This window comes from Camellia sinensis, chromosome 5 (assembly GCF_055761805.1).
Source record: "Camellia sinensis isolate YWXY chromosome 5, ASM5576180v1, whole genome shotgun sequence".
Classification (NCBI taxonomy): domain Eukaryota; kingdom Viridiplantae; phylum Streptophyta; class Magnoliopsida; order Ericales; family Theaceae; genus Camellia; species Camellia sinensis.
Genome location: NC_138965.1, coordinates 85,751,353 through 85,767,269, shown reverse-complemented (window position 1 = coordinate 85,767,269; position 15,917 = coordinate 85,751,353). Strand labels below are relative to the sequence as shown.

Below are 15,917 nucleotides of genomic sequence, written 5' to 3'. Positions count from 1 at the left end.
ACCGTGAGGTTCAATCCGGAACCAATCCGTGGACTACGGATTTTTAATTCTTCAATCCGGAACCGAACCACGGATTCGAAAAACCAATCCAAACCTATCGGATTGGACTGGACTGGATCGGATTACGGATTTTACGGATTTCTTGCTCAGCCCTAATTTAAATGGCTTGATAGACAAGTAATTGGAACTTGAGAAAAGTAATTGGCAAAAGTAAACTTTATTAATCAAGTAATGTAGTACCCTACAATCGAAAGAAACAAAGTACACTAATTGAACTAAATTATTCCGAGTCTAAGCCATTTGTGGATTGAGGCAAATCGCTTCGGATTCGGGTTGCGATCAATGTTAACAAGCCTCTGCGACGGGGCATGAAGATTACTTTGGGGCAAAAGGACCCAGTGTGGGTCCCCTTCAAGTATGAGAGGCTTCCCAATTTCTGCTTTGCCTGTGGTATTCTGGGACATAATCAACGAGAGTGTGACCTTAAGTTGATCGGTCACAGTGCACACGACGACTCTCATGTCCAGTATGGTTCGTGGTTGCGGGCAGACACTGTCATTGGTCAGAGACGGAAGAGGATGTCCATGTCAGGGGGTGGTGTTTCAGATAGGCCACCGGCTTCTGCTCAGGACGACGGCGAGTCCTCTGGAGGTCATAGCCAGAGTTTTGTTCGCGCAATGGGAACCACTCCGGTGCAGGGGAAGGAGGAGGGAAACGGGTTTGGCCAAAAATGGTTAGACCCGTTAAGTTTGACAACAGGACCCAGAATATCGCTAGTGGGAGTTAGAGCCAAAACTTGCGGTTTGGATGGGGATTTGCCTGACGTGGTGCAATCTCCACACTTTCAAAATCTGGCAGGGCGGGAAGAAATAGGGCCATCTTTGAACCTTGTGGACCCAGCTATGCCAGGTTGTAATATTGGGGTTTTTGATGGGCCTCAGTTGGGGGTTGTGGGCTCTGACCTGAGTATGTTAGATGTTAAACGTGTTTCTTCTAGTTGTGGCCTACGTTTGGAGGGAGCCCATAGTCCCAAGCTTGTTGCTGATGGGCTGTCTACTGCTGCTGTGGGATGTGGGGCAGATCTGGGTTTGCAGGCAACGACCAAGAAAAACTGGAAGCGGTTAGCTCGGGCAGGCTGTGGTGATGGGGTGGTTACGCCAACTGCGGAATGTAAGCGTAAGGGGGTCTTAAGTTCGTCAAGGTCACCGGTAGATGGCAGTGGGTTCTCAAAGAAGTTGAAATCCGCTCTCGACGTGGGGGTAACCGATGATGAGCAAAATGCAACGGCGGTGGCTGCGGCGTAGCCCCGCCGATTCCAATGAGTTGTCTAAGCTGGAACTGCCGTGGGCTTGGGAACCTGCGGACAGTTTGGGATCTTCAGCGGGTGTTGAAGTTAAAAGATCCTAGTTTGGTGTTCCTTTCCAAAACTCTTTGTGATTCGAAGCGAATTGAAGTATTGCGGTGTAAGTTGGGTCTATCTGGAGCCTTTTCGGTAGATCGCGTTGGGCGATCAGGAGGATTGGCGTTACTCTGGAAGAATGACGTGCAACTGTCCATTAAAAGCTACTCGTGTGGTCATATTGATGTTGTGGTGGACTCTGGACTTGGATTGATTCCGTGGTGATTTATTGGGTTTTACGGCAATCTGGACGGATCCCAGAGGGAGGCTTCTTGGCAGTTGATGCGTCGGTTGGATGGTATGTCGGATTTGCCCTGGATGATCGTTGGGGACTTCAATGAACTTTTATTTAGTCATGAGAAAAGTGGAATGGGTCAGCGTCACCAACGGCAAATTGATGCGTTTCGCAGCGTTGTTCATGATTGCAGACTTGTTGATTTGGGGTTTGTTGGTGCAAAGTTTACATGGTGTAATCATAGGCAGGATGGGTTGGTGCGTGAAAGATTGGATCGTGGGCTGGCTAATGTGGCTTGGAAGAGAGCTTTTCCAAACACTACTGTGTTCCATCTTGTTTGTACGACTTCAGATCATGTTCCATTACTGATTGATATTGTGGGTAATAAGCCGCCTTCTCATAATCAAGGCTGGAGGTCTTCGATCTATCGTTTTGAGGCCATGTGGCTGCGGGAGGAGGAGTGTAAGGACATAGTTCATAATAGTTGGGCGATAGAGGGGGATCACACAGTGCGGGGATTACGTCGTAATTTAGAGAATGTACGTTCAGGGTTACTTTCTTGGAGTCGATCTAAATTTGGGGATGTCCGACGGAGAGTTCGGGACAAGGTACAAGAGTTACAGAAAATTGAGAATGTGGACATATGGTCCGACAGTGCCCAGTTGGCTCGGACCACATTACGGCATGAGGTTGATGAACTCCTTGAGCGAGAGGAGGTGTTCTGGTTTCAGCGTGCTCGAACAAACTGGTTGCGGGATGGAGACCGTAACACGTCTTTTTTTCATGCTAAGGCTTCTTAACGGCATCAGAAGAAGCATATTTTGGGTTTGGAGGATGCGCGCGGTCAGTGGTGCACTGAGGACTCTGGATTGCGGAGCATTGTGGTGGATTATTTTGAGCAATTATTTACATCCCACGGTAAGAGGGGATTGGATGGAGTTCTTGAGGCAATCACTTCACGGGTACCGACTAATGTTGGTTCAGGCTTAGACAGAGACTTTACTGCTGATGAGGTATGGCAGGCTTTACATCAGATGCATCCTACGAAAGCTCCTGGTCCAGATGGGAAACATGCGCTTTTCTATCAGCGTTTTTGGCCGGTAGTTGGGGTTCATGTAACCCGAGCGGTTCTCGGCATACTGAATGGATCTGATGATGTGGGGCTCATCAATGATACGTTCATAGTCCTCATTCCGAAGGTAAAAGAGGTGCGCCGGATGGCGGAGTTTCGGCCAATTAGCCTATGTAATGTGATTTACAAAGTTGTGAGCAAAGTGCTGGCGAACCGGTTGAAGGTGGTGCTCCCATCTGTGATCTCCCTAAATCATAGTGCTTTTATTGAGGGCCGTTTGATTAGTGACAATGTTTTGACGGCTTTCGAGATGTTTCATTTCATGAAAAATAAAAGGCATGGCAAAGAGGGTTGTTTTGCACTCAAGCTTGACATGAGCAAAGCCTATGACCGAGTTGAGTGGGGGTTTCTTAAAGGGGTTATGGAGCGTATGGGTATGCCGACTAGATTTGTTGAGCTTATCATGCGATGTATTTCAACGGTGTCTTACTCCGTCTTGATCAATGGGCAACCGACAGTGGAGTTTCGTCCGACAAGGGGTGTGGGGACATATTTTTTGAATACCAACACGTGGCATGGTGACGCCGACGTGTCAGCCGAGGTGCCACGTGCCCTGGTAGTTAAGCCGAGGTAATCTCGGAGAAGCCGAGGTAATCTCGGAGAAGCCGAGGTCATCTCCGAAGATGTCGGAGTCCGAAGATAAGGGACAAGAGTCCTAAGGCAAAGAGGGGACTTAGTTAAGATAAGGATAAAGCTCTTAGGGAGTTTATCTCTATCCCTTAAAGAGTCCAGAGTAAGCACTAAGATTGGAGTTCATAGAAGTCATACTTCTAGTTGGACTTGGATTGAGTACATTATAAAAGAAAGGCACCCCCGTGGGTCTAAGGTATGTAATTCATACTTTGAGTATTCAGTTTAATACTTGATTATCCTTGAGAATCATACTGACTTGATCGTCGGAGTGCCCCCGGGTGGAAGAACCACCGCCGGAGCTTTTCTTTTCTGTTACAGGTTGCTGGAACCATCTATTCTGCCGGTGCTTAGCTGCTGATCACTAAACGGGCAGTGTGGTCAGATTTTTACCCACACAATTTGGCGCCGTCTGTGGGAACGAAGGAAGAATAGATGGCCAGTAACGGACAGCAAGGAAACGCTGGGGACGATGCTCCTTCTGGAAGCAGCAGACCGATTAACCTTGACGCCGAAGGAGACAATCACAATACAGAAGCCCGTGACCAGGGTCACAGGGAGAACAACGATATCCAGGAAGGTGACACAACAAAAAGATCAAACCAAGGAAAATACTACAATGAAGACAACCTCCAGGTATGGAGGGACAGGTGCCTACGCAGAGACGAGGAAGTAAAGGAACTAGCAAACAAGTTGGCGGACCTCCAGTCGGTCGTCAACTTCATGATGCAGAACAATGTTATGCAACCACCATACCCGCTGCAAGATACGCCAATGCCAGCAACCAACACCCAGAAGGGTGGAGGAAAAACAATCCCCGAGGCCCCTCAACATACCAGGAGCGGAAGGCATTCTCACCGGCCTTCCAGGGAAGTCGGACGAGAAAGGCCGAGGCAAGAAGAGTCCCGAAGGACGCAAAACATGAAGAATCCAGACCCCAAAGAACATCGACATGTTCAGGGGCAAGTACTCCACTTTGACACAACCCATGAAGAGAGACCCAAACGGACCCACCTCGAGGCCGAGAGCAGTATACCAAAAAGACTAAAATCGAAAGACAGCCGAGCTCCAGGGAGGAGCAAAGAAGACTTAAGGGACTACCTCAAGAGGAGGCAGCAAAATGCAGAGGCCGAGGTAAACTCCCCAGTAAAACCGAAGACAGCCTTCTCGGTAGAACTGGACAAATTCGAACCACCCAAGAGGTTCAGTATGCCGAGGTTCCAAATCTATGACGGTAAATCAGATCCAAACTTTCATGTTGGGCTATACCTAAATTCAATGGCACTATATAGCGGGAACGAACCATTGCTCTGCAAGGTATTCCCCTCATCCTTTGGAGAAATTGCATCTGATTGGTTCCACAAGTTACCGAAAGGAAGTATAAAGACATGGGAAGTCCTGGCCGAGATGTTTGTGGCCAGGTTCGTGACCAACAAGCTGCAACCCCTGAGGGTTGATGCTTTGATGGCTCTAAGAATAACCAAAGAAGAAGGCCTTAGGGCCTATGCGAAGAGATACTACGAGGTGTTCAACCGAATACCTGAATGCAACCAGGAAGTAGCAGTCGTGTCTTTCAAGAACGGCCTGAAAGATGACTGCCCACTACGGAAGTCTTTGGCAAAAACACTACCAAAGAGCATGGAAGAACTCATGGCACGAATTGAGAAATACGCAAGGGCCGAGGAAGATACGTCGGGAAACAAAGAGGTGAAGCAAGAAAAGGGAAACGGCTCGCCAAAGCGAGGCCGAGTCAACAACGGACTCACCAGGCAAGAAATAGAATTAAGAAATAAACAGGCGGTAACCACGGTATTCCGGATCCCCATCCATAAAATCTTGGATCGGATTCGGAATCAACCATATTTCAGGGCTCCAGAAAGAGCACCAGGGGAATTCATGGGAAAAAACGTCGGCAGACGTTGTGCCTACCACAATGAAGGAGGGCATCCAACTCAAGGTTGCAGGGCCTTAAAAGCACACTTGGAGGACCTAGTAAGGCAAGGCCTTCTGAGGGACCTGGTCGATGAGGCCAGAACAAGGGAAGAACAGGCAAGGTTGCCTCAAGCACCAGCAGCACCCCCTCCCCCAGCACAGCGACCACAGGCAGGAGAACCAAGGGTGGTCAATGTGATCCACTCAAGGGTCAACGAAAACGAGGTCAGAGGAGAAACCCAGAGGGTAAGACATTTACAGCATATCCACCAAATTGGGGACAAGAGACATCGGCCAGAAGAATGCCAAGGGCCAATGATAGCCTTTACCGAAGCCGACCTAGAACTGGTCCAACATCCGCATAATGATGCCTTGGTAGTATCCCTCCAGGTTGGGGAATGCCAAGTAAAACGCATCCTAATAGACCAAGGCAGCTCCTGTGACATCATGTACGTCAGATGTTACAGAGAGCTAGGCCTTCACCCCGATGACCTAGAGCAATCCAGCGGCCCGATGGTCGGCTTTAATGGAACGCCAACATGGCCACTGGGTGCAACAAGCTTAGAGGTACAAGCCGGCACTAAGAAGATCAGGACAGAATTCCTGGTCATTGACACACCCTCACCATACAACATCATCCTTGGAAGACCGTGGTTGCATGCAATGGGGGCAGTTCCCTCGACGTTGCATCAACTACTCCGGTTCCCAACGGAGCATGGGATTGAAGAAGTAAGAGGGGATCAACTACAAGCCAAAAATTGCTCCATGGCAGCAATAAAGTCCACCTGTAGTATACAGGAGCCAAAGAAAGCAGAAGTTGAAGATGGAGACATGGAAGTCCTGGAAGACGTCGGGAAAGAACCGACCGAGAAAAGCGAAGAAGCACTAAAGAAAATCTTCGTCCAGGAGGGCGACGAAGAACGATTTTTTCTTCTCGGCTCCGGCCTAGCCAAAGAAGAAGAAAAAGAACTAGAAGATTTTTTAAGGGCAAACATAGAGGCATTTGCCTGGACACCCTATGAAATGCCTGGCATTGACCCCGAGGTCACTTGCCACAGTTTGAATGTCGACAGATCGGCAAAACCAGTGATTCAACGAGCCAGAAGACCGACGTTATTACACGTCGAAGCAGTGGAGGAAGAGGTAGACAAACTCCTTGAAGCCAGGGCAATCCGAGAAGTCCAGTACCCAACGTGGCTGTCCAACACAGTAGTAGTAAAAAAGAAAAATGGCAAGTGGAGGGTTTGTGTGGATTTTACCAGCCTCAACAAAGCTTGCCCCAAGGACAGTTTCCCTCTGCCCAAAATCGACCAACTGGTTGACGCCACTTCGGGACACGAAAGGATGAGTTTTTTAGACGCATACAGAGGGTACCACCAGATTGCTATGTACCCTCCAGATGAGGAGAAGACCGCGTTCATCACCCCGAAAGGCCTGTACTGTTATAAGGTAATGCCTTTTGGGCTGAAAAACGCAGGAGCAACCTATCAGAGGTTAGTAACAAAGATGTTTAAACATCTGATCGGCAAAACAGTAGAAGTTTACATTGATGACATGGTCGTAAAGACCAAGGAGTCAAAAGGTCATCTTGCCGACCTAAAAGAGGTCTTTGACATACTCAAAAGATATCGGCTCCGACTCAACGCCGCAAAGTGTGCCTTCGGAGTTGGGTCAGGTAAATTCCTAGGCTATCTGGTAACAAGAAAGGGCATAGAGGCCAGCCCAGACCAAATCAAAGCCATCCTGGAGCTACAGAGCCCAACATCGGCAAAGCAAGTCCAAATGCTCACTGGAAGGGCCGCAGCCCTGAACCGATTCATCAGCAGAAGCTCGGACAAGTGCAGACCCTTCTTTAACCTGGTAAAAAAAGCCACAGACTTCCTGTGGACCGAAGAATGTGAAGCAGCCTTAGCCGATCTGAAAAAGTACCTGACCACAACCCCGGTCCTTTCTAACCCTGTTCCAGGAGAAGAATTATTTTTGTACTTAGCAGTCTCTGAACACGCAGTCAGTGCAGTGCTAATCCGCGAGGAAAAAGGGGAGCAGAAAGCTGTCTATTATGTAAGCAAGACTTTGGCTAACGCAGAAACAAGGTACCTACCACTGGAAAAATTAATGCTAGCCTTGGTAATGGCCTCAAAGAAACTAAGCCATTACTTCCAGGCACACAAGATTGTGGTTCTAACAGAGCACCCATTGAAGTCCTTATTACATCAAGGAGACTTAACAGGAAGGATAGCAAAATGGGCAGTAACACTGGGACAGTTTGACCTAGAATTCAGGCCAAGAACAGCAATAAAGGGCCAAGTTTTGGCCGACTTCGTCGCAGAACTCACACCTGAAGCCATCGCACCTCAGGCTCCGTCGAGCCGAGATGAGCATCACCCCGACAAACAAAAAGAAACCCAGTCAAAGACAAAACAGCAAGAGAAAGAAAGGCTCAGACCATGCAGCATCTACATCGGCGATTCGTTCAGACTATATGTCGATGGAAGTTCAAACCGCCAGGGAGCAGGAGCAGGAGTGCTGCTGATATCTCCAGACGGAGAGATTGTAGAACAATCCATCCGACTGGGGTTCAAAGCCTCCAATAACGAAGCAGAATACGAGGCATTAATTGCAGGACTAAAGCTAGCAGCAGCAGCAGAGGCAGACGAGGTAATTGTTTTTTGTGATTCGCAATTAATTGTTAACCAGTCAACAGGAGAATTTGCAGCCAGAGACGAAAGAATGTCGGCATATGCAAAGGAAGTCATCCGACTGGCGGCCCTATTTCAGAACTGCAGATTACTCCAAGTCAGCCGAGATGACAACACCCATGCCGACGCATTAGCCAACCTGGCCAGTTCAATTCAAACTGGAAAAACAAGGACAATTATGATCGACTACATGTCGGCCCCGAGTATAGATAAACAGAGCACCGAACAAGAAACAATGTGCGTGGGCCTCGGACCAAGCTGGATGGATGCAATCATTGCGTTCCTAAAAGAAGGGAAGCTGCCAGAAGACCACAAAGAAGCACATAAAATTAGGCTGAAATCCGCCAGATTCAGCCTAACAGCGGAAGGCCATCTTTACAGGAGGTCCTTCACTGGACCACTTTTAAGGTGCGTACACCCTTTGCAGGTTGAAGATTTTCTTTATGAGATCCATGAAGGAATTTGTGGAAGCCATGCCGGGGGCAGATCGTTAGCCCATAGGGCCATTACCCAGGGGTATTGGTGGCCCTATATGCAAAAGGATGCCGAAGCCTATGTAAAGAGATGTGAGCAATGTCAAAGGTTTGCACCTTTGATACATCAGCCAGCTGCCGACCTAAACCCAGTATCCAGCCCCTGGCCGTTTGCCCAATGGGGCATGGATCTGGTGGGACAACTTCCCCAGGCAACTGGGCAAAGAAAATATTTACTGGTAGCAACGGACTACTTCACAAAATGGATAGAGGCAGAACCTCTTGCCAAAATCCGAGATGTGGATGTCAAGAATTTTATTTGGCGAAACATAATCACCAGATTTGGGATTCCAAGAGCAATAGTTGCCGACAACGGAACACAGTTCGACAGCAAACTTATCAAAAACTTCTGTGCGAAATTCAAGATCAAAAACTATTTCTCAACTCCAAGTTTTCCTCAAAGTAATGGGCAAGCAGAGGCGTCCAACAAAGTAATTCTGGATGGGATAAAGAAGAGGCTCCAAGCAGCAAAGGGAAAGTGGGTAGACGAGCTGCCCAACGTACTTTGGGCATATCGGACCACGCCGAGAAGATCAACGGGAGAATCCCCTTTTGCCATGGCCTATGGCACAGAAGCAGTCATCCCATTGGAGATCGGCATTCCAGGGATCAGAACCCAGGGAGTAGAGAATGGCACCAATGACATACTCTTAGCCCGAGACCTGGATCTACTGGAAGAACGAAGAGAGAAGGCTGCAATTCAGCTTGCAGTATACCAGCAACAGCTTGCCAGAGCTTACAACAAGAAGGTTAATCCAAGGGATTTTCAAGTTGGCGACTTAGTCCTAAGAAAAGTCGTCGGAAACAAGAAGGATCCCAGGGAAGGCAAGCTTGGCCCGAACTGGGAAGGACCCTACAGAGTTACTTCAGTATTGGGCAATGGAGCATATCGGCTTGAAGACAATGAGGGCAAAGCACTACCCAGACCTTGGAATACTTGTAACTTGAAATTCTTCTATCATTAGATAAACATCATTGTTTGGCCGATATTATCAATAAAGTCTTTTCAGAATTCTCTCAACACGTATGATTAATGGTTATTGAAGACATATCAAACTCAGGCAAACTAAGCCGATATTATTCCTCGATCCACTTGTTGAAATTTGTAGCAATTTACAAGTTGGAATCAAGCTGATTCCTTATCTTCACTTGTTGAAATTTGTAGCAATTTACAAGTTGAAGTTAAGCCGATATAATTCCTTGATCCACTTGTTGAAATTTGTAGCAATTTACAAGTTGGAATCAAGCTGATTCCTTATCTTCACTTGTTGAAATTTGTAGCAATTTACAAGTTGAAGTTAAGCCGATGTTATTCCTTGATCCACTTGTTAAAATTTGTAGCAATTTACAAGTTGGAATCAAGCTGATTCCTTATCTTCACTTGTTGAAATTTGTAGCAATTTACAAGTTGAAGCTAAGCCGATGTTATTCCTTGATCCACTTGTTGAAATTTGTAGCAATTTACAAGTTGGAATCAAGCTGATTCCCTACCTTCACTTGTTGAAATTTGTAGCAATTTACAAGTCGAAGATAGGCCGAGGTTATTGCGTAAGTTCTCATAGCAATATATGGGTTGTCTGAACCCTAGAGAAGATGCTTAACACTTGTTGAAAGTTGTAGCCATTTACAAGGCTATGTTAAGCCGACGTATGATCACCCGCTGAGGTATACAGGAAATTAACAGGTCGATGCAAAGGTTAAGTATATTATTTAAACACTTGTTGAAATTTGTAGCAATTTACAAGTAGGGTAGAACGAAATCATTGTTTAAATACTTATTGAAAACTTAAAAGATGGCAAAAGTATACATTGAGTAGTATATGTTTAGTTCTTGATAGAATTTATACAAGGTTTGCAGGTCAGTATCTCGCCGAAGTAAAAGCCTTGCAGTTATACCCAGGGTATGTAGCCCCGAGAAGATTGCACAAAGAAAGCATGCAAAAATTTCTAAGTATAGAACTATACAAAAGCAAGCAACAGAACATCACAAGATCAAAAATATCCATTGCAAGAACAGTTGCAATTACATACTGAAAAAGGCACATTGGCCATAAGAAGGAATGTACATTGTTCAGGAATTAAAAGAAAAAACAAAGTCCAAAATCCAGAAAAGAAAGAAGGGAAAATCAAGACTCTTGAACATCAGCAGCAGCAGAAACTGGAACCTCGGATGATTCAGCTGGAATATCCTCGGCCACCTTCTCCGCTCGTATTTCGGCATCTATCTCTGCTAAAGTTGTGTCAAGACTTCTGTCAGTCAGAAGAAGGTCAGATGATGGACACCCCTGAACAGGTTCCCTGTGCACTTCTTCAGCCTCATCACCCACTTCATCTTGAGTTAAGTCTAAAATTTGCTCAGCTGGAAAGGACTTGGCCTCAGTTGCGCCCCTGGGTTTTCTCACCAAGGCTTCACCTTCATCTTTCTCTTCGTCTTCACCCTCAGCTTCTACCTCGGTCTCTGATTCATCCTCAGCTTGACTTGGAGGAAGAAATGGTAGAAGATTAGCATCAACTTGGCGCAATGGCGAGTCAGCAGGGAGATCAAGCTTCTTTATCAGAGACATCCAACCAAGGGAAAATCCCCTGTTGCATGCCTGCCTGACTTGAAGTTTGTATTCTTCTGCAACGTCGGCCATGCCTTGAGCATAGGCCTTTTCATCGGCCTCCTTGACTTCGGCCTCCTTGGTGGCCAGAGCTTGTTGAAGTTCTTTTTGCGCTTGGACCTTCTGAGCCTCGGCCTCCCTTTTCTCGGCTTCAGCTACTTTTTTAACGGCCTCAGCAGCTTCGGCCTTTTCAAGAGCTAAGGTTTGGTTCTGCGTTGCAGCCTCGGCTTGATCTTCTAGTTTTTTCATTTTTACTTCAAGGGCCCTTAATTCTCTCTTCATTGAAGTTGCTTCCCTCTTCATATCAACCAATCTTTGACGATTCTCAAAGGATTGCATTGAAAATGAATGGGCATGTTGGATAGCCTGAATGAAAACAAGAGTATCAGAAAGTGTTCTCAGAAAGAAACAGAAGGAAAAAACACAAAAACAAATAGAAATACTTACTTGGGCAGAATGTTGGAGCATCAGAGCGTAATTTTCATACTCACTGAACTTGGCATTTCGCTCCAAATCATTCGGTAGAAGAAGAGCGGTACTAAGGGCGACAGCAACGTTGATATCATCAGTACTTTCACTAGCCATGATAGGCCTGTCCTCTAGAGATAGATCAGGGGCCCATGGGACGTCGGGCTTCTTTGAAGCCGAGGTCGTCGCAGACGATGACCTTGGCCTCTTTGTTTGTGTAGATCCTGAGGGTTGGCCCTCAGCAGACCTTTTGGTTGAAGTAGAGGTCGATTTTTTGCTTTCAGCTAGCTTCAAAATCGGCAAAGCATCCTCAGCATCGGCATCTGTAACCTTGGCCTTAGGCTGAGCCTTTTTTACCCTCTTCGGTTTGGGTGGAAGCATTGATTGCGTTGCTGCGGCTTCGGCGTCAGCAGGAATATCGGCAAGAAGATCTTGGACGACAGGCCTCGGACGAACCATCTCGGCAGTCTTTACTAGCCTTCGTCGGCGTTTACGTTCAGGAATTGGTATTAAGAAGGGGGCCAAAGTTGATGGAAGATCGGCTGGGTCAGATGTGGACTCTTGATCTGTCCGAGATGTAGAAGCAGTTAAGGTTGTGGCTGTTGGTGGAGAGAGACTCTTCTTCCTTTTTCGAGGGACGTCGGGTAAAATGGATCTGTGTGTGGGGACAAAGTTTAATAATACTGGGGCTTTTCGTTTAAGGATTGGAAGACCAAGAAGTGTTCTCAGATCTGGTCCTGGGAAGAAGGATTGACGAAAATTTTTCGGTGGTTGATGAAGATCTGCAAAGAATCAGACGTCAGAAACAACAAAAGTATTTAAGTGTTGAATGAAAACAACTAAGTGTTGACTCAGGGCTCTTACTCTTGCCCTCTGTAAGTGTTCGAGGAAGAGGGTAAAGGTGGACATCTTCATCTGGGCCAAATTCCCAATTTCCAGAGGCAATAAGATAGTCATCTCCAGCCCCCTTGTTGGAGTCTGGAAGGTCGGCTATAATCTTGTACTGAGTGGATCTCGGCTTAAGGTAATATACAAAACCCCTATCCTTCAGATCAAGAGGGCACATGGTATAACAATATTGAAGGTCGGCGAGGGTGATTCTGAGGTTTTCTTGCCTAGCTAAGGCTATAATACCATTAATTATCCTATAGGAATTGATAGTAAGTTGCATGGGGTTTAGCTTATAGAAATAGAGAACTTGACGAAAAAGGGGATCGAGTGGAAGCCGAAGTCCACATTCGATAAAAGCAACTACTGGAAAAGGCATTGTATGGTCTGTAGGCACGATAGTGTCATTATCCCTAGCCAGCTTAAGATGAACGTCGGCTGGGATAGAGAATTCTTGCCTAAAGTATTCAAGACTTGTTGGGGTATTTACCCTGTGCCTCCACATACCCATTGTGTCGGCCTAAATTAAGAGGAATATGTTTCAGAAGACGGGCGTTTTTCAGGTTTCCCTAAAGATTAAGGGTTTTACAGACAAATCCCAAACCTACGAACTATTAAGATAAAGATCGAGGGCACAGATCTGGGGCAAATACAAAAAAGAGAAAACAAAAACGAGGTTTCAGATTCAAGAACAGAGGTATAATTTTCAGAAACAATAGAGGTACAGGAAAAAATCAAGAACAGCGGCGAAAAGAATGATGGAAAAGCATAGAGGTTCAAAATATAGCCACAAAATTCAAGATACAAATAGATCCCAGACCTCGAGTAAGATCAGCAATGGCAACAGACTGGCAATAGCGCATAAAGAGAATGAAAGAAATTAAAGGAAGGGGACTTACCAGGAGAAGTGAAGCCAAGGCAATACTCGTTGAATCCAGAAACCAGTTGCGACAGCAAAAAAGGCTTTGCAAGAAATACGGGACTAAGAACAGTTCCAGAGAAGAAATTGAAGCAATGGCAGATTTGAAGAGGAAGAACGAGCTTTCGGAAGAGAAAGAGTAAAGAAGGTGAAAAGAAAAAGTGAAGAAAAGATAGAGGCAAAAGAAGTTTTGTCAAAAATTTGAAACGGCGGCAAAAATAGGGCAATTATTGCGCCTAGGGTAACGCACGCGTCAGACGGCGCAGACGAACGAACAGACAGCTTCCAGGCGCGTCACTAACACGCTCAAACAAAGACGAAACACGTGGAAGGAACAGTTAGACATGAATGACAGCTCATGTGCATAGGGGAGTACAACCGATGCCACGTTCTCCGAAGAGAACACGTCGGCTGAAAGAAGATAATCTTGGCAAAGGCAGTCTTCTTGAGCCATTATTCAGAAAGGAAGTGACAAAAAATTCGGAATAGGTTCCATCACCTCAGAATGCCGAGGTAATAGAACCTAGGGGGCAGTTGTGGGGACATATTTTTTGAATACCAACACGTGGCATGGTGACGCCGACGTGTCAGCCGAGGTGCCACGTGCCCTGGTAGTTAAGCCGAGGTAATCTCGGAGAAGCCGAGGTAATCTCGGAGAAGCCGAGGTCATCTCCGAAGATGTCGGAGTCCGAAGATAAGGGACAAGAGTCCTAAGGCAAAGAGGGGACTTAGTTAAGATAAGGATAAAGCTCTTAGGGAGTTTATCTCTATCCCTTAAAGAGTCCAGAGTAAGCACTAAGATTGGAGTTCATAGAAGTCATACTTCTAGTTGGACTTGGATTGAGTACATTATAAAAGAAAGGCACCCCCGTGGGTCTAAGGTATGTAATTCATACTTTGAGTATTCAGTTTAATACTTGATTATCCTTGAGAATCATACTGACTTGATCGTCGGAGTGCCCCCGGGTGGAAGAACCACCGCCGGAGCTTTTCTTTTCTGTTACAGGTTGCTGGAACCATCTATTCTGCCGGTGCTTAGCTGCTGATCACTAAACGGGCAGTGTGGTCAGATTTTTACCCACACAAGGGGTATTCGTCAAGGGGATCCGTTGTCACCTTATGTTTTTGTGTTGTGTGCTGAGGGGTTGTCGGCATTAATTACTAGGGCAGTGGCAAATCATCGTCTTAATGGTATGGCCATTAGCCGAGGGGGACCTCGCATATCTCATTTATTTTTCGCTGATGATAGTTTGCTTTTTGGGGTGGCCAAACCAGCGGAGATTATAGTTATTCAGGGTTTATTGCTGGAGTATGAGTTTGCATCTGAGCAAAAAATTAATTTTGATAAATCAGCCATCTTTTTCAGTGCTAATGTGGCTGCTGGGCGTAAAGAGGCTTTGCGACAAATTTTAAATATAGGTAGAATGGTTGCCTCTGGAAAATACTTGGGTTTACCATACCTTCTTGGTAGGTCCAAGAAAGAGGTTTTCACTTTCATCAAGGACAGAGTTTGAAAACGGATTAGTGGATGGAAGGAAAAATTTCTTTCGGTGGCGGGACGAGAGGTTCTGATAAAAGCTGTGGCTCAAGCCATTCCTACTTATGTTATGTCGTGCTTCCAACTCCCAGAAACTTTTTGTGCTGAGATTGACTCCATTGTGTGTCGATATTGGTGGGGTCAAAGTAGAGATAAGCGGAAAATTCATTGGACCTCATGGGAAGCTTTGTATCGCCCGAAATGGGAGGGAGGAATGGGTTTCCGCCGGTTGGCAGATTTTAACAGTGCTTTGTTGGCCAAACAGGGATGGCGCCTCCTTCAGTCCCATGACTCGTTATTTGCACGGTTGATGCGGGCCAAGTATTATCCGACCTCGACGTTTTTGGAGGCAGAGTTGGGGTGCAAACCCTCTTTCACATGGCGGAGTATTTTTAATTCTAGACCCCTGTTGATGGCCGGTTTACGGTGGAGAATTGGAGACGGACACACTGTTAAAATTTGGAGCGATAGGTGGTTGCCTCGGGGTCACTCTTTTCTCCCCATTTCTCCTCCTTCTCTTCCTCAGGATACTACGGTAAGTTTTTTGTTAGATTCAGCCCGTAAGTACTGGGACTTGGGCAGGCTACAGACCCATTTTCTTGATGTTGATGTGGATGTGATTCGAAAAATTCCTATTAGCCCTTGCCTGCCTTCTGATACATTGATTTGGCATTATACTCGTGATGGAAGGTTTTCGGTTCGGTCGGCTTATCATTTACAAATGACTCTGTCCAGAATTGGATCATCTCCGGAATCGTCCAATAGAGGGGAAGCCACACGGCGGTTTTGGAAAGGGGTTTGGCACTTAAAAATTCCGAACAAGATCAAGGGTTTTGCATGGAAGGCATGCTTGAATATTATCCCACCCGGGACCGATTATGGCAACGCCGAGTGCCTATTGAACTTGGGTGCGACTATTGTGACAAAGCTGTGGAGACTTTA

General features: G+C 46.3%; 1 protein-coding gene across 1 annotated transcript; it reads left to right on the top strand.

Annotated features, from left to right (window-relative positions):
- Positions 1-1,699: 1,699 nt before the first annotated feature.
- LOC145791507 (uncharacterized) lies at positions 1,700-10,439 on the top strand. The gene is made up of 3 exons (XM_082871862.1): positions 1,700-2,350; positions 2,444-2,833; positions 10,419-10,439. Exons 1-3 carry the CDS (start codon positions 1,700-1,702, stop codon positions 10,437-10,439), a joined length of 1,062 nt encoding a protein of 353 aa, XP_082727988.1.
- Positions 10,440-15,917: the final 5,478 nt, after the last annotated feature.

Excerpts from the sequence above, each read along its gene's own strand:
- LOC145791507 (XM_082871862.1), top strand. The coding sequence starts at position 1,700 with ATGTCGGATTTGCCCTGGATGATCGTTGGGGACTTCAATGAACTTTTA. Across the intron at positions 2,351-2,443 it reads AACTCCTTGAGCGAGAGGAG|AAGAAGCATATTTTGGGTTT; the intron begins GTGTTCTGGTTT and ends TAACGGCATCAG. Across the intron at positions 2,834-10,418 it reads TCATAGTCCTCATTCCGAAG|GTCAGTATCTCGCCGAAGTA; the intron begins GTAAAAGAGGTG and ends CAAGGTTTGCAG.